General features: G+C 38.2%; 1 protein-coding gene across 1 annotated transcript in view; it reads left to right on the top strand.

The window, feature by feature from the left end:
* The first annotated feature begins 6 nt into the window (after positions 1 to 6).
* Positions 7 to 22,263, top strand: part of CLPTM1L (CLPTM1 like) — a 26,580-nt gene continuing 4,323 nt past the window's right edge. Inside the window, exons 1-15 of the mRNA XM_015619309.2 lie at positions 7 to 209; positions 1,099 to 1,199; positions 2,556 to 2,745; positions 3,519 to 3,661; positions 5,590 to 5,668; positions 9,797 to 9,914; positions 10,382 to 10,476; positions 12,015 to 12,099; positions 13,441 to 13,544; positions 14,961 to 15,026; positions 16,035 to 16,085; positions 16,726 to 16,808; positions 18,647 to 18,681; positions 18,969 to 19,024; positions 19,106 to 19,150. Of these exons, the coding sequence (XP_015474795.1) occupies positions 36 to 209; positions 1,099 to 1,199; positions 2,556 to 2,745; positions 3,519 to 3,661; positions 5,590 to 5,668; positions 9,797 to 9,914; positions 10,382 to 10,476; positions 12,015 to 12,099; positions 13,441 to 13,544; positions 14,961 to 15,026; positions 16,035 to 16,085; positions 16,726 to 16,808; positions 18,647 to 18,681; positions 18,969 to 19,024; positions 19,106 to 19,150 (1,425 nt within the window). The 5' untranslated portion in view covers positions 7 to 35. The remainder of the gene's footprint in view (positions 210 to 1,098; positions 1,200 to 2,555; positions 2,746 to 3,518; positions 3,662 to 5,589; positions 5,669 to 9,796; positions 9,915 to 10,381; positions 10,477 to 12,014; positions 12,100 to 13,440; positions 13,545 to 14,960; positions 15,027 to 16,034; positions 16,086 to 16,725; positions 16,809 to 18,646; positions 18,682 to 18,968; positions 19,025 to 19,105; positions 19,151 to 22,263) is intronic.

Below are 22,263 nucleotides of genomic sequence, written 5' to 3'. Positions count from 1 at the left end.
GGGGGCGGGCGGCCGCCGCCATCGGCACCGTCACCATGCTGAGCCGCAGCTCCTTCACCAGCCTGGTGGTGGGCGTGTTCACCGTGTACGTGGCGCACACCTGCTGGGTCATGTACGGAATCGTCTACACGCGGCCCTGCCCGACGGCGGCGGACGGCGCGGCCGGGGGATGCGTCTGGCCCTACTTGGCTCAGAGGCCCAAGCTTCAGGTAAGCGGGGCGGGCACGGCCCTCGGCGCACTGCCCAAGTCAAGGGTTCCTCGGTACCACCCCTGACCCTGCCCCTTGCCCTCTGTCCCTGTCCGTGCCCTCTGTCCCCGCTTCTGCCTCCTGTCCCTGCTCCCTCCCGGGCGAGCCGCTCCCACGCCCTCTCGGTAGTGTGGGGAGGGCTCCCTTGGCTGGTGCACGGGTAGGACTATGGCTCGTGTTCCTTATTGATTTCATATTCCTGTTGCCACACACGTTAGAGCAGCGTTGCGGAAGAAACGCTGGGCCTGTTTAGTCCAGAGAAGACTGAGAAGGGATCTCATTAATTCATATAAATATTTCAAAGGATAGGTGCCAAGGGGATGGTGCCAGACACTTCTAAGTGGTGCCTGGTGACAGGTGGAGGAGTAATGGCCATAAACTAAAACAGAAGAACTCACGCTAAAGTGTGAGGAAGAACTTCATTATGTTGAGAGTGGCAAAACACTGGAACAGACTGCCCAGCGAGATGGTGGTGTCTCCCTGTCTGAAGACGTTCCAAACCAAACTAAATGTCTTCCTTCCTGTGTTACCCTGCCTTGGTGGGGGGGATCTCCAGAAGTCCTTTCCAGCTCTGGCGGAGAACCTTTCCTTTATTGACATGATCTGTGGTTCTGTGAAATGGCTCCACCTCCTTCAACTTACAGAACAGGTCATCCCATTAAAATGACTGTGTTTCTGCCCCCAAAAGTTGCTGAAAGACTTGAGTACACTATTTTCTTTCCCTGTGTATACAACCTTCCTGCAGCTGGGAGAATTAGTGAAGCTGAAAGACAGACTTGTGCTCTAAACATAGTGATGCATGAATTTGTTTTCATACTCTTAATTTCTCTGTGCTGTGTTTTGATTTCAGTTAAGTGTGTACACTACCACACGGTCAAGCATTGGTGCTGAGAGTAATATAGATCTCGTTTTGAATGTGGAGGATTTTGATATTGAGTCCAAATTTGAAAGGTAAGGATCTGGGCCAGCAGTATGCAAGGTATCAGAGTTCTTTGTTGAATTCTGAGGCGTGCATCCTAACTAGGAGTTACATGGATGGAAGTATGCATGAAGCCAAGGTAGATTTCACTATTGGTTAGGTTGGATCAGGGTGCTGTTTTCAGCCATACAGGCAAACATTTTGCAGAAGTATGCCTTGCTCATAATCATAAAAGTTACTTTCCATTGAGAAAATCTAAAGACAAATGTGCCTGGAAATGCTTGAGACTTGCCTCTAATCACACAGGTAGGACACTGGCTACACATTTTGTTTTGTTCTTCATTGCTCTGGTGTCAGACCTGGGACAGGACTTAGATGTCAAACCATGTTCTTTCATGTGTTTTAGCAACATGCTCTTCCATAACTATTTCTCTGCTAAAATCACGCGATAAAGCCTTCTTTTCTGATTATCTAGGGTTTGAGGATCTTCTGAAAGGATATTGGTGCCAAGACTATGCCCTTAGAGAAACTTTCTAGTATAACACTGCACTTTACATATGCCTCTGAACAATTAAAATGACTGGAATTACTTGTTTTGCTCTTCATATTTGTTGTCTCACTTTTGTTTTGTTCATTTGTTTAAAATAATTGCCGCAGTCTAGACTCTCTTATCGTAGTCTCTAAGGTTATTCTACTCTCTTCATTCTCTATGGCTAAAGAACTTGTTGGTTGCAGTTTAGGTCACATTGAACTTCATCTTTGAGAGACATTATAAGAATTGTTTTACTGACAGGGTCTGCTAAGCCATTGAAAGTATTCAGAGCAGAATAAGCTGAGTGAGACTACAGGAAGAGAGGAGGCATTATGCAAGGGTGCTAGTAGGATGATTTCTTGGCTAGTACAAGGGGAGTGACTTCATGGTTTGGGGCTCCAGTTTAGAGTTTTGTGCTTGGCATGCCATAGCTGAGAAGATATTTTATTAATGCAAAGTGCTTGGCAAAACTTTGTGATTTTCTTTTTAAACTGCGTATTGTGTATGCGATCTGTGATGTATCTTCAGCACATGCGGCTTTTTTTTAACAAGTGCAGTCATAATTTTGGCCCTGTGACCTGTCAGTAGGGGAAAGCAACAAAAGAATTGATTGATGTAGTCCTGTGTTATCTAGGACAAAAAAGGTTAAACTATCTTAATGTAATAGTAAATAGTCAATCTTTGGAAATTAATATATTGTGATATGTACTGGAGTATAAAAAAATGACCCCATCCAGCCATGGAACATGATAGCCAGAAGTAATTGTTGTGTTCCAGGGAACCTAAATGTTTAGTAATAGCTAAATATTTCACGATGTGTTATGTCATCTCATAATATGTTTATTTTGTATTTTAGGACAGTGAATGTCTCTGTACCAAAGAAAACCCGAAATAATGGCACATTATATGCATTTGTATTTCTTCATCATGCTGGCATTTTGCCTTGGTATGATGATAAGCATGTGCATATAGTAAGCCCTCTGACCACATACATGGTCCCCAAGCCAGAAGAGATTCATTTGCTCACTGGTGAATCAGCCACACAGGTAGGTGTGTGCTCCATCTATAGGAGAACATCTGCAAAATAAGTAATTTGCTTTATAGACGCTTCTAGTGTTAGTATCTGCTGTGCTTGCATCTTTATACTAATGATGATACAACAGAAAGAAGAAAATCAAAATCCTCTTCTTGATTATCATGTTAATAGTAGACTACTCAGCAAAGCAGAGGCAGAGCTATTTAAAATGCTGGGTAGTTATTAAAGCACTTCCCTAGTTAACAATAATTACTTCAAGGATTCAGTGCTTTTGGTAGAAGTACTATATTGCTCTGTAAATGGATGGTGCTGCTTTCCATAGTGAATTGATTTAAAATAATATGCTTTGCTGTTGTAAAATAGAACAATAATTTATGAGGACAAACAGATAACGTTTGGTTGATCATCCACATCCTTCTGACTGTTTTGAAGTAGCATTGGATTACAGTCCTAATTTCAAAGTGATTTTTTCTTATTACTATCCACATTCCCAAGGGATAAAGGTTAATTAGATGAATATTCCTTCTTGATGAATAAGGCTGTGAGTGGACACTGAAGTTTTTCAGTGTCAGATTCTGGTGGGTCTTTAAAATCCATTCTGTTGTATTTGAGCAAAATACTTAATCTGGTCAAAATTAAGGTAAATTTTGGGGTTTTTTGTTTCTTAGTGGGCTTCTGGCTTTTGATATAGTTAATGATTCCCTGGATTCTGTGAGTTATATTATTACCCTATTCAAAATTTTGCATTGGTTAGCAGTATGTATTTTTATTCTTACTTAAAAGCAAATTGAAGCAGAAAAAGACACCAATGCCTTGGATGAACCTGTCTCTCACTGGAGGTCAAGACTGACCTTAAATGTCATGGTGGAAGATTTTGTGTTTGATGGATCATCCCTTCCTGCTGATGTTCACCGTTACATGAAAATGTAAGTCAATGACTTAATTTTGTCAGATATGTTATTAAAAACTTAGGGCACATTTCTTCAAAAGTCTTCCTTGACTTCTTGTATTTTAGTATGTATATATATAGTATTTTAGTATTTAGTATTTTATGTTTAAATGGACACCTAGAGACAAGAACAGATGATCTTAATGCTTGCATTTTGGTAGTGACAAATTGCTGCTAAGATTTTACATACTCAGAAGCCTTATTGGAGATACCTGCTTCCTGGACAGCACAGAGTTTAGGATACTTTTTCTGTGTGGAGTTACCATAGTAAGGCAAAACAGGACTACAAAGACACAGGTAAAATGCTACAGCAGACTTCAAATCCATTTGTTCTCCAGTTGTCCTTCTGGCCTTCAGAGCAATTGCCATCCCTTGACTTTTTCTAATTATCTTTCATCTGCAAGTTACAAACTGTACAAACTGCAAGTGCTGAAGAGGCACAGCTGGTCTCCTAGGATATATTTTCTCCCTTTATGATTTGCTTAATTTTGCTTTGACAGTGTGTGTTCCTACGTTATGTCATTTTACTCAAGAAAATACTAACAAACAGGGATGGGTTTTTAGGCCTCTAGGTGCAGGCAGTAGCTTCTGCTCACAGCTTGCTTCAATCGCTTCCAGTATCAAACATATAAGTAGTGCTGTGTAGGTTTGTGGTGCTGTGTGTTGATGCCTTTCTCTACAAGTACCTTCTTAAATCCAAAGTAGTTGATTAACCAGCAGGCCCTGGCGTTCTGGGGTAGCTTGGCAGCCAGAATAGCTAAACCCATAGCAAGAAGGGGTTGTTGGGCTGGGAAGTTTTTTCTGGTTGATTTGCATCAGTGCTGTGATGTTATTGCATTATACAGGAAAATAATTTGGATATGAAATAACCTGCTGCAACTTCACTAACAATAGCTTGAATCATAATTATTACATAGAAATCTTAATCACTTCAGTTAAATAACCAAGCAGTATTTCTGACCCTCAGTTACTTTTCAGTGTTACTGTTGCACATTGTGTGTTTAATATGCAGTCTTTCTTAGCATGCATAGATGTTTCTTTCTTTTGTCAACAGCTAAAATTCAACTTTCAGGCTCTAAAAATCTCCATCATGCTACTTCCTTGGATTTTTACCAAGAACATCACAGTGTAGATAACTGCCTTTCTAGTGAAGACTTAAAGATTTTATCTCTGTTAGGGCATTGGCTAAATACTTTTCTAAGATGCTGACAAACCAATTGCTTGTAGTTCATAATTTGCTAAATAACTTTACAGTAACCAATTTGATAGAGGGCTTGAAGGCTAGGAAGTTTATACTGGATTCATGCAGGTTGGTGAGGTGTCAATCAAAAGCAATCCAAACGAGAGCTTCTGTAGATGGCAGAGAAGATTTCTGTTCCTTGTACAGTCCTTGCAGTAATACGTGACCTTCGCATTTGTGCATCAGCCATCACATTCATGGTCTCATGTGGGCCAGAGCTTGAGACTGATGTCCTGCCAGGCACTGATGAGTGGGGGAGAGATGGTGCACTGGTGTCATATTCACAGTAGGAGGAGGATATTTGAAACAATGGATACAAATATATGGCAGTAAACTTCAGCATGTTTCTCTTCCAGACTTTTAAATTTCCCTTGGTCATACAAAAGCTTCAGCATCATCACAACCAATTTCATTTGTATTTTTATTTGTTTATTCAGTCTTTCTACAGAAGAATCAAACAAAAAATTTTCAATACCGGTGTCTTTCAGTGAAAGATTGATTCTAGGCTAATTTCTTTCTGTGTGTTAAAAGAAAATGTGCCTGAAAAGATGGTGGGAAATTTCTACATGGGTAGATCTGAAAGTGATAAATGAGTGCTAATTTGAATAAAAGTAGTTTTCTTTTTAGATCACTACAGTCATAAAATCCATGTTTAAACATCCTAGGGTTCAGTTGGGGAAGACAGTGCATTACCTTCCAATATTATTTATTGATCAGCTAAGCAACAGAGTGAAAGATTTGATGGTGAGTAATAGAATACCTTTAATTACATTTAACAATTTTAACAGTAATCTTCAATGTTGTTTTAATTAAGATTTTCTCATAGGTTGTTGGCTGTAATGAAAAAGTATAAATGCACAAAAGGACTCAATGACCACTTAATTTAATGTGACCTACTGTGGTAACTGCAGAAGCTGGATCTGGGTTTTGAGACTTCCCTCTGAAGTATCTGTCAGTCACTGTCTTCTATTCCACCAAATATGTTTGGACTTCGCTGCTTCTGCCTTTTGGGTGGATATGGAGGACATCAATGTAGCACCAGCAGTGGCAGGAGCAGTCTCCTCAGTAGTTTGACTTCCTAATATGAAGAAGTTGTGTTAGCATCCCAGAGTAGCTTCTCATACTTTCTAGGCATATTAACAACCTCCACAGCAGATAGTGGAGCTGCACTTAAGTCAGTAGCTATTCTATCTCCTCAAAATCCACTTGTGGTTAAATTTCTTGGTGCTGCTCTGTATCACATTGGAGTAACTTGAGCACCTGGAAGTTTGGTGTTACAGTACATCCGATGATTTTGTGCACTCAGATAAATCAGGGCTTTGAAACTTCTGTAATGGAAGTACAGAAGGATGAAGTTGATGAGATTTCTGGAGATTGCTAGTCCAGTGCCCCTTTCAGAGGAGGATCACATGGAGTGAGTTTTTCAGGACCTTTTCTAGTTGAGTTTTGGTTATATCCAAGGATGGAGAGGTGACAGCCTCTATGGGCAACCTGCTTTACTATTCAATCACTCCAGCAGTAAAAAAAAATAAAAAAAAATAAAAAAAAAATCTGTGTTTAGTTTATCCCCAACTCTTCTCTTGTAGAAAATCATGCAGCTCCTTTGCTAGAGGTTGCACATGGCAGTCCCATGTATCTAAATAATGTTGATCTTAGCAGCTCTTAGTTAAGCCTTGCACTTCTATTCAGTTGCACTGACTGGCAACTGGAGTTACTGAGAAGAACAGTCTTGGGGAATGTCTCAAAACTGTTGAATGTGCCCTGTGAAGCCTTTGTAGATGTAAATTTCCCATGAACCTTCTAAATTGTCTCTCCAATTCATCACTTAAGCTCAGACAAAGGGTTTTGTTGTTTTGTGTTCAGGATAATCTTTACAAATTTGTGTCCCTTACACCCCGAATTTGTACAGCAAAATAAACTCCTGAGCATTTGCTACATGTCTTGATAGAAGATAATTTTGTCCAGTATTTCTTTAGATATACATTTGTAATGTCTTTATTAGTAGTCATTGTCCTTTGTTTTAATGTCTTATCACAGCTCATCCAGTCCAATTCAGTACATTTATATGAACTTCTAACTGGTCAAGTCATGTACCCTGTTTACAAATAAATTCAGCATTCTCATATTACTAATGACATCCCTGCAGTTGTCATGCATGCCACAGTTAATGCTGTTGAAACTCACTGCCTTTGAAAGTCATTAAAGGTCCTGGGAAGTGCTGCAAAAAGTATTCTACTAAAACTGCAAATTTCCCCTTCAGCACTGGCTTATGTGATGTCTCAGTAGCTACAGGCCAAACTGCTCTCAAGCCCTGCAGAAAGTACACATTGTAGTCTTGTAGTAAACATTTGGTGTGAGAATAAGGGGTAAGTGAAGAGCAGGAAAGGAGGAGGAAATGAGGTAATACAGCTTTTGTGGAGCCAGGTTAACATTTGACTGTAAATGGGGGCACAGTGTCTGTTTTCTATGCCTGACCTAAAATCATGGAGCTGAAGGTGCATTTTTCCTGCTTGTCCTGGGCTGTATAGATTGTCAACTGACTCTTTTTGATCAAGATGTAGGTCTTCTGTGGTAAGTACTGCAGTCTAGAGATTAGATGTTCCTCTTGTTCTTATGCTTAAATATGCTTAAATTCTGGAGTTTTGGGGATTGCACAGAATTTAATAAAAAGATAATTTTAAAATTCATACCACTGAACTTATTTGCAGTGTTTGCACACTGTTTTGTGGTGTTGATTAAGTAGAGTGCTAGAAGTAACGTGTGATGCTCTGATGAGATACTGCAAGAGTAGTTTGTATTGCAGGGACTTGGTCATTCCTTGCAAAGCTTTCAAAAGCTTTGCAACTGCCACAGTCACATCGAGGTTGTGAGGCATCACTTGTGGCCTTTTAGTTGTTTGTTGAGAAAGAATTCATTCTTCTAATCTTATCTTTGTTTTAGATTGCTTTTGGTGTTGGAGAATTCCTGTCTCTGTCTTCTATTGCAATCTGATTTTCTCCCCACCTCACCCCTAACTCCTCCGTAGTAATTCTTTTTCTGTGGAGAGTGCATTTGCCACATGCTGCTTACCAGGTGTCGCTGTTGGGCACAATGTAGAAGTGTGGATTTTATGCAGCACACCAAAACGAGTTGCTAGGAAAGGCCCTAATTCCTCAAACTTTTCAGCCTTTTTGTAGGATATTACGCTACAGGTTTAACATCATTGAAAAAGTGAACACCACCTCTCGTCCCATTAATGGGACAAGAGAAAAACACACTAACAACAGCTGTACAGAACTGTTTTGAGAAAATGAAATTGTTTGCAAAGATAGACCTTGAGCAAGAGACACTCTCAAGAGACTTTTCCTTGGGAACAGATCAGCCACTGACAGGCTGTAATTCTCTCAGGCACAGAAGAATCAGGTCCACACCCAGTCATTTGCAAAATTTTTGTTACTTGTTCATCCTCCACAGATAAAAATTCTTTTCCCCATTAATGTTAATGCTGTTTTTGATAGACTGAGAAATTGAAAGGAGACTAATTGAATTACAGGAATCCTTTGAAAAGGAGAAGCAGTCTGGAAAATCTTTATATAATTTTTGGTAAAAAGCTGTAGAATCTTGACAGTGTTCTCTACAGTCAATTCTAACCAAACTTGATTTTTTGTTCCATTCAGAGATCCCTGACACTGTTCTGGTTTCTCAAGCTTTTCTCTCTGCTGTATTCATAAAACTTTCTCAGCTTCCCTTCCCCTCCCTCATGTGCCTGTATGTTCTGCCACTGTCTGAAAAGCTTACGGGGTCTTGGGAGGGTGGTGAAATTGAGATTTGTTTGTACTCACTAGAGGAAAGAGTGAATGGGAGAATGAACGAAGCCCTCAATTTATATCTCACTGATGGGTGGGGAGCCTGAAACTGTGCTCTGTGTCGAAAGAATCAGAAGCAGCCCATTCAGAGCAGTTAGGTGTCAGCTAACTAATTACTGTAGAAACAGATGCAGTGTAGAGTAGCAGGTCTGAGATGGGAATTATGATTGGGAGTAATTAGGAGCCTGAAGCAGTAGATCTTGAACTCCTGCAAAGCGTGCCTGCCAATCTGTAGTCCTGAGCTAACCTTGGAAATGTAAAATATACTGCCTGAACTTGTACTGAGGTAACTGCTGAGTATTCTAACATCTGAGAGGACAAGGTAGGGTTTCTTTAAACCTGTTTGAGAGTTGGATATGGACAGCCATCAGCAGAAGGAACTGATGCAATTATTTTAATTTTATTTTTTATTTTTCCATCTTAAGTAACATGTAGATTATACAGTAGGATTAGCAGAGATTTCTTTTTTGGTGTGCAGGAAGTTTTTTTTGATACCCCAGACCCCAAAGTTGTCTTACTTAGCTTTAGCTGTGGTATTTGCACTAGTCTGAGCTAGTGGCATTATCTTGCTTCCCCACCCTTTCAGTTTCTCTCAAAATCAGCCACAATGTAATAAATTTGTGGCTGTGGCCTTAAGGATACAATTTATTTGTTGGTTGGGTTTTCTTATAATATTCTAGTTTAGATAATCTTAGTATATGCATTCATAGAAGAACTGTCAAAAGAATTATCTTAAGCACACGTTTACCCCTTTGTGCTGCCATCTCAGGCATTTGTATACATGAGCAGTGAGGTTGCTATAGCAACTTGAACAGAACAAATTGCTAATTTAACATTTCTTGGAAAAAACACAAAAACATCAAGCATGGTATAGAAGTCTAAGATCTTATTCCCTTTAAAAAACAGTTCTTGAAATAGTGTGGTTAAATTATAGTGTGATACAATCACTTTTTTTAAAAAAAATAATGGAAGTAGTTGTTGCTATTTTTCTGCTATTAAAAATGAAATATTTCTTTTTGAAATGCAGGTTATAAATCGTTCAACAACAGAGCTACCTCTTACAGTGTCATATGACAAAATATCTCTTGGAAAACTGCGATTTTGGATCCACATGCAGGATGCTGTGTACTCCCTCCAGCAATTTGGTATGCTTACCTTCAATGACTTTAGGCCAAGAAACACCAACTAACCCCTCAGTTTGTTTCTTTCATGTGCACAGGTGACACTCTTTTTTCTGGATAACTGGTGAAGAGATTTACTACTACAAATCTTCTGTTGTTTCTCCTTAAGTCAAAGATAAAAATATGTTGGCATGTGGTAGCGAATAAGAATACAGAGCTGAATTAACTGTTTTGAAAACACTACAAAACAGATTGTAATTGCATAAGTTAAAGGCTTGTAACTGATGGGTTTTGTTTATGGCAAGCTAAATAACTTCCAAAATATAGGTTACATTAAGATCTTATCAATAAAGCTTCCATTGTGTTTTGGATTTATGATTGCTTAACAGATCTTGTGCAGGTGACATAAGATTCCTTTCGTACTGGACTTGAGCATAACAGCAATGAACTATCTGGCACTTTTTGCACAGTGTCTTGTTCTTTTTTTGTAGGATTTTCAGAAAAGGATGCAGATGAAGTAAAAGGAATTTTTGTTGATACTAACTTGTACTTTCTGGCTTTGACATTCTTCGTAGCAGCATTCCATGTAAGTGCTTTTTGTTTTTAGGAAGTACACAATATGAAAAAAAGAGGAAAGGGAGCATGTGTCTGACTTTCAGGTGTTTCATTTATTAAGAATTATTCTTGAAAACAGTAATTTCAGTAGAGGAAAGGAAACATTTTCTGGTACAAGTCAGCTATATTTCCAATAAAGAGTTAATATAAAAACCTTAACTAAGGCAGAAATTTGAGATAATTATATAGAAACTCGCAGTCTAAAATATAAAACTTTACCTTCATTATCACTTTTTTTATGTTGTAATTGAACCAAAGCCCCTAGAATTAGTATGACTGCCAACATTGGTTCAAATTTTGTTGACTTCTCACAAGGTTTACCACTGCAGTGGCATAGCTGGGGCATGTATACTAGGGTTTGTGTCTGACTTCTAATCCCTGGAGGAACTTAGATCAGCCGATGTAAGTTGCTTCCAAAAGCGTTCCTGTAAAGTGTGGAGCACTCATGATTATTTTTTTGTTCTTGTTATTTGTCCCTTTCTTAGCATTGGCATAAATCTGAACCTTGGTTTAAATGAACAATTTTTTTAGACACTGGCAACATTTTCATAATCTACAGTTATACTCAACAGTTCCCATACTCTGGGAGAGATAAGAACTTGGAATGTTATGTTTCTTTATACTCACATTACATACAGTTAACTTGTTTGGAAAGCCTTAGATTTCTATGACATTTTAATTTAACTTTTCCACTCTGTTTATCAGGTTGCAAGGTATCTCTAGACTGGGACAGGCTTTTCTGATACTTTTTTCTTTTGTGTATCATTTTCCCAAAAATTTAAAAAAAAAACCAAATGAAACAACAACCCCCTCCCATAAACAAACAAATCTCACCAAAAGAACTGAAAATTTCCTCATTCAAGTCCAGTGGTGCAAGAATTTATGGAATCTGCATTTGATTTTTTTTTTACTTTTTTTTTTTAGATGGTGAAGGCTTAAAGGACATACCAAAAACTATACTGAATGAAAATACTAAATAAAAAAGCTTTATACAAATAAATTGAATTCTAAAATGTCCTGGAAATTTAGGTCAGCTTAGTGACAAAATACAGAGGAAACCTAGGTTGCTGTATTTTAGGATGTTTTTTACTAATGTTTTGATACTATCCAAATGTAAATTGACTATCAATCCAATACAGAGCATTTTTAGTTTAATTTATTATGATTTTCCCTGTTCTCTCAAGGACATGTGTGGTTCCTCACAGTCCTCACTCTTCAACTTCTGTGATGAGTTACCGTGTCTTGGGTCTCTTTCTTTACATAACACTGATTTGTGCAGCATTGCAGTGGTAGTATTCGAAATATATCCTGTCACTTTGCAATGCTTTTAGTGCCTGGATTTTCTATAGCTACTTTTCTTTTTAGCTTTTATTCGTCAGTCTTAATTTTCATTTCAGAAGCTGCTAAAACAGGTGCTTTTTTAATACCATGTTGAATGCATTGTTAGCATTTTCAGTCTGTAAATAGTGCATGTTTCAAGCAAATGAGTATGTTTGTTCCTATTTGCAGCTTCTCTTTGATTTCCTTGCATTTAAAAATGACATCAGTTTTTGGAAGAAAAAGAGGAGCATGATTGGGATGTCTACAAAAGCAGGTATGGACTAGAATGCCAAGTGTTGTCTGTGTGCTTTTTTATTTTCTGGTGTGTTTCCAGTCTTGATCTAAGTTGACACTTTGTAGGTTTACGGAGATAGCAAAATGAGATGACTTCTGTACAAAGAAGAGATGACCAACAGTCTACACAGATGGTTCTAACTTTGTTAGTTCTGTGCTCAGGTATCACTTGAGTTTAAGCACTTATGTCACTACTGAGGTTTGACTGTGTTGGAATTGGGAATTAGATTAATATTGAGTCAGTTACCATGTTGTCCTTGCTGAAGGAACAGAGAGAACTTTGAGAAAAAAAACGAAGACCAGAAAAAGTTCTGTGGGTGGAGAGAATGTGCTTTCACAGATAATGCTGTTCTGCAAGTCCCTTGTGTTCCTTGTAGATAACTACAGGTTGGAAAATATTTGTGGGTGGAAAGTGCTGTATTGTAATGCTCTTGCTTGATTTGGGCTTCGATGTAAACAGGAGCAATAGAGGCTCCTGGCATGGGGGGAGGGGGACACCATGGGGGCATTGACTTGTGTATAAGAAACATGAGAGAAACATAGTGATCTGACATCCTGCCAAGCCTTCCTAGAAACAGATGAAGGTTTTTCCAATAGCTTTTTTCCAATTTTGATTATGAAGCAAAATTGTAGTCCTGGAATCACTTGACCTCTGAGACTATCCCAAATTCTATCATATTTACAGATGGATTAAAACACGTACGGTATATCAGTCCCAAGGGGAAAAAAGAAGGCATTCTGATTTATGAAGAAAAACATGTTCTATTGTGTGGTGAACCCATATACAATTTTTATGAGAGTGCATTTGTTTTTTTAAAGCAGTTGTACTACTGTTGGCATGTGTATGCCAAAAAGTTAATAAAAATTTGAAATGATCCATGGAATTTCAGAAATAAAGAGTCAATTGCCAGTTTCAAAACTCAGTAAAGTCAAATTCAAAAGACTTAACATTTACAAATAATAAATGAGTTTTGAATACTGACATTATATTGTCTTGCAGCCTTTCAGCTTCCTGGACACAAGAATCATAAATGTAGTTCCTAATTGTACTCACATGTTACTGAATTGCTTCAGTACAGAATTCTTCATTAAATGTTCCAATTTTATTTCATCTCTTGTGATAAGGACGGCATAAAATGTTCTTGTTCCCAGAGATGACTGGCTGTTTCTAGGACTACTAGATATATCAAGATGTACACAGAAAAAATTCATGCTTAGGTTGTGTAAGACAGAATAGCACTAAATAGGCCATCAGTCTTCTGTCATCTCAGCTGTTCATTTAAATATTAATAAGCCTTCCATTTTTATTTTTTCTGTCTAGTGCTTTGGCGGTGCTTTAGTACTGTGGTAATATTTCTTTTCCTTTTGGATGAACAAACAAGTTTACTGGTACTGATCCCAGCAGGTGTGGGTGCAGTGATTGAGGTGAGTTCTTAAAGCTGTAGCACCAGATACCAGTATTTGCAGCAACATCCATAGTTTATAATAGAAAAAGAAAGCTAAATTAGTTACTGGAAAATACTGCTGTAGCTCACGTGTCCTTGGCTTTCAGTGACAGAGGAGATTGTGTCCCTTGATCAGATAACTAAACTGGAAGTATTAGTTTTTTCTGGGATGGTCCAGCTGTAGAAACCAAACACAGAATGATGATGAGGTTCCACCAATCACATTACCTGATAGGCCTCACTCCTGGCCAAGCAAGTATAACCATGTCAACAAGCCTGCATGGAAGCATTGTCAAAAGAGCAGGCTGTGTGCCCTTTGCCTCCTTCCCCAATCATCTCAGTCCCGATGTCCCCAATCAACTCATTCTGAGTGCCAGGACTGAGGTGATAGGGGAAGGAGGAAACTACTGCCTGTACATGATTCCACAAGTCCACATCTAGTCAGTGTGTTGCAGGTAGCACAGCGGTCTCAAAGTGACAGCAATCATACAGACAGTGCACCTCAGAGGAAATTGCCTGCTAAGAGGAATTTATTCACAATTTAGACTTAACTCCTGTTTCTCATGCAGTACTAGTAGTGACATTGATTCTGTAAGAAATAATTTTCTCTTGTATCAAAGATAACAGTAAAGGTTCATCTTTACACTATCCCCCCTTTTTTGTTTTTGTTTGGAATATATGGTGGGTGAGAAGAGAATATTGGTGTATCTAAAGTCAAACAAATGAGCCTTGTCCACAAAGAGCTTCACTAGAGTGTAGCTCTCCTGGGGAGCTGCATTGCCTAAGTTGTCAAATCTGTATAGCAATGTGGGTACATGAGGAAATTTTGAGGTCAACTGAAACTTTTGGTTTGTATTAGGGTCAGGCTGTTACAGCTAAGTAACTTACTATACTTACTATAGTAAGTAACCAAATAATTCAGCGGATTCACTGATTTTTGTTTGTAGTCCACTACTGAAATGTAATGACCGTGTAAGCACCAGCTTAATCACTGTTAGGAGTTCTGAGGCACCTTCATCGAAGGGACATGAAAACTTGCTTGGCAGGTGACTACTGGAATTTTCTAAATGCCTGACCTGGGTTGCATGTTGGTGCTAACCACACTTAAGCACTGCAATTCAGATATCCTGGAATGACTACATTACTTCACTTGAACTACATCATCTGATAAAGAGGCTTAATAGTGCAGGATCAAAATGTTGTACTTGTTTGATAACATGGCATTCAGTTTGTGTAGACCCAGGAGTGTGTGCTGCAATCAGGCTGCTACTGCTTTATGCAATGGGTGACTAAAATAGGTATTCTGGAATCTTGATTCTAATTATCTGAATCCTTCACAAGATGTCCCTTTGGATGATAATCTTTCATGTGCTTGTTTTGTTTTTGCTAATCACAGCTCTGGAAGGTGAAGAAGGCCTTGAAAATGACAATCAGGTGGCAAGGTTTGAGACCCAAATTTCAGGTATAGTAGACATTGCCCTGATAATGATTACACTCTTGAGTCATCCATCTGTTTCCAAGTTACTGTGCAACTTGGCTTCTAGTGAAATGAAGAAAATTTTTTTAAATTATAAAAGTTTCTTGTGTGCATCTCTCTATGAATGGCTTAATCCAACAGCAGGATGAGCATTTACAAACCTGCTTCTTTGAGTTCTTTAGAAGAAGCAGCTCATTGTATGTATTTTTGATGCAAGAAACTTCAGAACTTCTCTGTCAGTCCTGTTAAATCTGTATAGGTGGGACTGTGCTGCTGCCCCTATGTTGGAAAGGCACTCTTAAGTGACATCATGTTTTGAAATAAGAAAGTGGCTTTTTCATGAACCTGTAACTTCTCCAATGTGGAACTAGCAGATGTGTCATGTTTTGCAGACAGTACACTCTTAGATGATTCTTTTGGGTAAAATGAATTGCTGAGACTGGAGAACACGCAGTGGCAAAGTGCAGTCTACACTGAAAGTTTGTCTTGTTGGTAGAAGAATCAGTTGTCTAATACTCAGTGTTTCTTCACAAGAAGTGCTGGGGTTTTGTGCTGCTTGAAGTCTATGTGTCTGGTGTGACTGGTGGCTCTGCTTGTTCCTGTGTCAGTAATCAAGGAACTGTGTTTATGCAGGCAGAATTTCTGGACATGTGGAGATAATCCAAAACTGACCTCTTTATGGTTATGGCTTTTAATAAATGCTTCTTGCACCTGACAAATTTTTAGCTACTTGACTTTGCTTTTGCTTTGCAAATTCTGCTGTTTCAACAACGTTTTTCTAAGCAAAGAAGTCCTGGAAGTTTGGTGTAAAATATGAGGTTAAAGGTGAATCTTTTTGCCTACCCTATATTTAGTAGGCTGCGCAGGACAAATATATGACTCTCCTATATAGAAGCTTTTAAAAGCTTTGTTACCTTCTTAATATAAGAATTTGGACAGCAAATGCTTTCCCCCTATGTTCTGATGTGATTATGGTTTTCATATTTGTTGCAGTTTGGTGCATACAATGACTCTGAAAAGAAAACCGAAGAATATGATGCCCAGGTGAGAGGGAATCCTATCACTTCTGATCTACAAAGTCCGTATGTGTTACGTGCTGATTGACTTGTTTTGCTCTTTTTTTCTGCAAGTGTATTTTCCACATCCTCACAGTTGTCAAGCGGATCATCATTGTGTAGATGATCGGATAGTGAAAATTAATTCTGATAATTTATGAAACAAATAGTTCTTTCAGTTGTTCAGTCTGGTTGAGCCATTGCTCTGAAAAGCAGAATTCCAAGTGATTGATGTGAAGAGAGGTCTGAAAGGGTTACCACTCACAAATTTGAAAGCTGGTATTTGTACTTGTTATTTTTACTGAAGGCAAGTTCATGTGGTTCCTGATTTCTGAAAGGAGTTGAGCATAGGTGACAACATTGTTGTTAAGCAGGGAGCTACTTTAAGACACTGATCTTTGTGCTGTCTCTTGGTGCCTACACTATCTAAGGTGGTTGCTTGTCTGAACTGGGCTTTGGAATTTTCACCACGACCACTGGAAGTGGAAGCATAGTGGGAATTGTAGCAGACATTTGGGAATAGAAAAAGATTTTCAGGAAAAAGATTATGTGGCTGTCTTCTATTTAATGCCATGAGAAATCTGTTCATATGGAGTATGAACTAACAAACTGGTTTCCTTGTCTATTAGGCTATGAAATACTTGTCATATTTGCTCTATCCACTGTGTATTGGAGGTGCAGGTTACTCCTTGCTGAATGTCAAATACAAAAGGTACTGTAACTCTATAAATGATCTTACATGGAATTGAAACATTCCCCATTTTTTTCTACATGGTTATGGAAATCAGTTGTTAGTTTGATGCATGAGCCAGGAACTGGAAACTTCCTTTTGCTGTCTATCTAAAGCTGAAGAATCTAGATGGTTTTTTAACATCCTGTAAGCAACAGGCTGTTTAGATGGTTTTTTAACATCCTGTAAGCAACAGGCTGTTGTATTTCACAAGTAACCTGATATTACTTTTGCATATGATTCAATAGCTTGCATACATGTCAATCAGAAGAGGGGGAAGAAAGCTGTCATTGATGATCAGAGGACCAGTCGGTGATAGGAAACATGAAAGGAATTCAGGGGTTGAACCTGTCCAATTGCAGAGAGAAGCAAAAACCTTCACAAAATTATTTGCTTTGAACAAGAGGCTTCTCTGTTCCTAAATATGATAGCTACAATGGCAAACAAGCAAAAGCATTTTTGAGAAAGGGCTCTTTATTCCTTTAGGGCTGTGGACTTCCTGCAACATAGTAATACTTCAGCAAGAGCTGGACACTCAATATTTCATGAACAAATGATACCCTTGTCCCCTTTCAGTCAAAAGAGCTGGTTCATTTTGTGGTGGAGAGATGCAAGCAAGTGTGCAGCCATGTGACTTTGTTGTTGGAGAAACCTGCAAACACAAGCATAGTGATGGTCATGTAGGCATTTTTTTATAGTCCTTAGACCCAGAGGGGATGGGAGAAAACAAGCAGTAGTTTTTCCTAATATTATTTTTAGCTGTTGCTGCATAGATGAATTATAACACTCATAGGAGAAATTGGGGCAATTTCTGGGCTATTAGAAAAGCAGTTTTTTTCAAAAGTTTTTTGTCTTAGTAAGTAATATGTAACAAATATGCAGCATTTTAAAATTCTGTTTTTCTGACAAAATTCTTGAGTATGTTTAGTATTCCAAAAGACTGTATTTCAGGTATTTTATAAGCTGCACCTTAAAGAAGTGAAAACAATTCATATAATATAATTCTTGCCATTGTTAAATTGGTAAGGAAATGTGACAGAACAAGTAATGTTAGGAGTGGATTATCCTTTAATCTTGGAGACATTTTTTGATGCATTCTTTAAATGTTTGTGGATTACTGAAATGTTGCTACAATTGTCATGTTGCTATTAATGTGCAAGTAACACAGCAGTGCAAGTTTAATTTTAAGTGTTGTAACCAGAGCATGATAGTTATTAACTGTTCTCAGGATTGCAAAGCAGAAGTATGGAATTAGATCACTGTCTGTAGCACTACCATTATTTTCTTAAGATTGTGCTCCATTGAACATCTGGGAAGGTTATTAGGTGTAAGGAGGGAAAAAACATAGATTCCTTGTATTTACTTTTTTTGTAAGTACCTACTGTTGTGGTATGCACTGAATGGTACTTGTTTGAAATTTGTTTAGTCCTTACTGTGTCATATTAAGTGACTGTTTAATATTTAGAATACAGTGTTACATTTGCAGGCCTCAATACAGTCAGGGTTCAGTGCACAGTATTACACACACACAGTGCACATATCTCATGTCAGTTATCTGATTATTGAAACATAAGTCTTAAAATGGTCTATAAAAGTATAAAAATAGGTGATAAACCTCTCAAAATTTCTTGTATAGAGTGATAAGCATCGATTTCTCTGAAGTCCCTCCTAATCCAAGGAAGATGTGACATATTTAGTTCTTGCATGGAGTAATTTGTAACATAGCCATTTCTTGGAGTAGTCAGTGTACTGTGGTACATAGGATGTGATAGAATTTTGGCTGAAGAGAAATATAACTGTGCTCTCTTCTTTGTTTGTAGCTGGTACTCTTGGTTGATTAACAGTTTTGTCAATGGTGAGTCCCTTCTGTTCTTTTTTCTATTCATATTTCTTCAGATGAAGGCCAGGACTTAAAAGTAGAATATTAATTGCTATAATTTGGATCAGTGTAATACAGAGCAGTAGCTTATTATTAAATTATCACAGTGATTGGAAAAGGGAGAAGATTCAACCCAAAGTGAACAAAAGAATTAGATGCATCTTCACTCTTTAGAAAAGAATGAGTGTAAATTACTAATTAAGAAATTACAATTGTGTGGTGAACATCTGTGCATTTATTTGTTCTCCATATTTCATCTTCAGGAGTGTATGCTTTTGGATTCCTGTTTATGCTGCCCCAACTATTTGTAAACTACAAGGTAAGATTGAAAAGTGATGGAAGTCTATTTTTCTAGTCTCTTCTTCCAGACCTTATTACAATTTGATATTTTTATTTCTAGATGAAATCTGTTGCACACTTACCATGGAAGGCTTTCACATACAAAGTAAGTTAAAGCTGCACGCAGTAATTCTGAAAATTGTTTTCCGTAAGAAACAGCCTAATAATAAATAGCTTGAGGTTGTCAGTACTTTTTTGTTTTAAGAACTAAACTTGTTTGCAGCTGTCCTTAAAAAAGAAAAAAACCACACTGATTTTCATTTTTCATAATGACTTCCATATGATGAGAATACTTGCATCCTAGTTTTTATGGTAATACTGCCTTTTGTACTGTCAGCTATCTTGCATGAGTGCAAATGTTGGTCCTGCAGATAAATTTATCAGTCTTAGTTAAATGCATCATTTTAAGAAGATGTGAATGCATCACTGACAGGGGATAGTTCTCAAGAAGGAGTTAGGAATGCAAAAAGACCTTACTTTGGCAGGTTCCAGGAGCTACCGGAGACGGAAGTAATGCACACAGTGTTCTGTGACAGGGTGGGAATTGTGAGCTTCTGGGCAAATGTGAGAGGGATTGTTCCATGGGTGAAGAGGGGCTGCACTGTGGTGTCCCCACTGCCTAGACTGCCCTGGTAGGAAATAATGCAGTGCTGCAGCCAAGCTCAATAGCAGACCTTGGAGGGGAAAGTGAGTTTATTTAAAATCAAAACCAGCTAACTAACCTTTTGATAGCTGTATATCCTCTAGCACCCACTTGTGTATCCAAGTAGTTTGCATAGTATTCAAACACCAAGATGACAGACCCAAGTATCCCGGTCAGGGTTCCATGTGCTGATATGGATAACAAAGGACAGCCACTGTTGAGTTCCCATGTCTCCTGTGTTCTCCCTCAGTTAGCAACTGTATGCTAGTTTTGTTCTTGTACCCCTAAAGAGCTGATAGTGTTTTGGCTATCATTTCCCACTCATCCCAGTCATTAGGATTTTTGTACTGTGCTTTGTTTTCCCGATCTTGGTGTCCTGAGAAACCCTGGCTGGATGTGCTGGGATCATCAAGACCCTGATGCCATCACCATGTACCCTTTTTATTTGTGCTTCCACTCATAAATGTTTTCATTTTTCCTTGGTGTTGATATATTAAAATTGTCCAGAACATCTGTATTTTAAAAGAAACAGTGTTAAAGAACTGCTAAAGAAATTAAACTGCTCAAGAAATGGTATCCAATTCTGAACAGAAGATTTGAGACAAAAGAACTAAAACATATACATCTAAAGAGACTTCAAATGCTTTTCCATTTCTATCAGCCTGTAGCAATTGTCCAACCTTTTGCTGCTTTACTGTTTTTAAGGAAGCAGGGTGTATCCAGGAGAACAGATTGAAATGTAGCTGGTAGTAGAATAGCAAATAAGCAGTGTTTGATGTGGAAATAGAAATAAAAATGACAATAAACACTATTTCAGGCATATACTAGGCAAATCAGCATGTTTCTTAAGAGGAGGGAGTAGAAGGTATATTGGTGAAGTAATTTCACAGTTCTACTTCACCAAAGAATGTAACTGAGCAGAGACATCAGCAGTTAAATAAACAACAGAGGGAGGTTATTCAAGCAAATAACCTTTAAATCAGTACAACCTTGCTGAACTGCCTTTTCTTACAGAGCATTTATGGTTCCTGTTCAGATGCCATCAGCTACCCACAACAAAGGCTTGTGTGTGTGGAGAAAGAAGTCTATTTTTGTTTTCAATTATGTTTAATTTAGAGAGCTTTGGAAGGGAGTGTTTTAATTTTTTTAATGGCTATTTAAAGTTGCTTGCTCTCTTCTTCACTTTAAGTGGAAAGAAGAGTCCAGAGGGCTCACCTGTGATCATTGTTTTAGAGTGCTTCATTTTTTTTTCCCTTAATTTGAACTCTGACTTTCCAGTTATTGTGGGTTTTACATTTATGCCCTTCATCGTTATTAAAGAGTACCTCAAGTGAGGTAATCTCTAAAGAAAATTATTCAGTCTAAACACTATTGGATGGGCTGCCTTGGTTCATTCACTTGCAGCAGCTTATGAAGACTGCCTATGTACCTGAAGCATGGAGCATTTAGCTTTTCCCATCATCATTGTAGGATCAATCATTTGGGTGTTGACTTGGAAAGGCTGTCTTTTCCATCTTGCCAAGGTTTTTGGTTTTGTTCCATGACAAATCATTGCACAGGCCTGAGAAGTGTCAGCTATATTCCTGAGTCACTTCAGATAGATGGATTTGTTTTGACCTGACAGAAAGAGCTCTCCTGTTGTGACTAACCAGAACGCTTTTCTGTCCAACGCCCCCATTTTCTGCTGGTATTTTCTTCCATCACATAAATGTTGGTTCATTTTGTAGAGTGAGTTTTGTGCTTATATCACTAGCCCCTTTCTTATGGTATGGATTAGCATACAGCTTGCTAAACTGAAAGGAGCCACATTACTAACTCAGTTTGTTAACCCAACAGTGAATATTCTTTGCTGGGTTTGTTTCCTGATGTTTTTAGTGAGTTGAAACAGTTTATTGCAACATGAGTACTAGAGCTGGTGCACTGTAAGGGTTATGTGCAGCCTCCCTGTAGCCTAGAGCCAGATCCATACGAGTTGCCTTTTGGTTAAATTACCTTTCATTATTGCTGCAGAAGTAGAGCCTCTAGTGTACCTTGTTGATTGGAAATGGTTTAGAAAATTTTCCATCCCTTATTCAACACATGGTTACTTCAAGGAAAGCACTGAAAATACTTTAAAGTGTTTCCAAGTTAATCTTCTTAAGAGCAATAAATTAAAAATTTTTACACAAATTCTAGTGAAAACGGAAGTGAAGTGACATTCTGTAAATCTTGCCGTTTGAGTAATGAATGAACAAAAGTCTGGGGGTTTTTCCAGTTTCTTTTGACTTTTTCTCTGAAATTGAGTCTGTGTTTTTCCCCTCCCATGACAATACTTTCACTTACTTGAAACAGTCCTACTTCCTTTTTACTTGTAACTTGTGGTCTGTAGTAGACAGTATGGTCTTCATTAAAATAAGGTATTTTAACATTTGCATTAATTAGTTTTGCAGCATAACCTTTTAAGTGTTTGTCTCGGTTCTAGGAGACAGGTGTCTGCTAGGGAGAGCAGGAGCCTCCCGTGGGATGAACGAATGTAGACCCCCTCCCTCCGAATTATTATAAGTTTGAAATCAAGGGGCTTTCAGGCAGAGATCTGG

This window comes from Parus major, chromosome 2 (genome assembly GCF_001522545.3).
Source record: "Parus major isolate Abel chromosome 2, Parus_major1.1, whole genome shotgun sequence".
Lineage (NCBI taxonomy): Eukaryota > Metazoa > Chordata > Aves > Passeriformes > Paridae > Parus > Parus major.
Note: the sequence above shows the minus strand (reverse complement) of the source record. Positions and strands in the feature narration are given on the sequence as shown.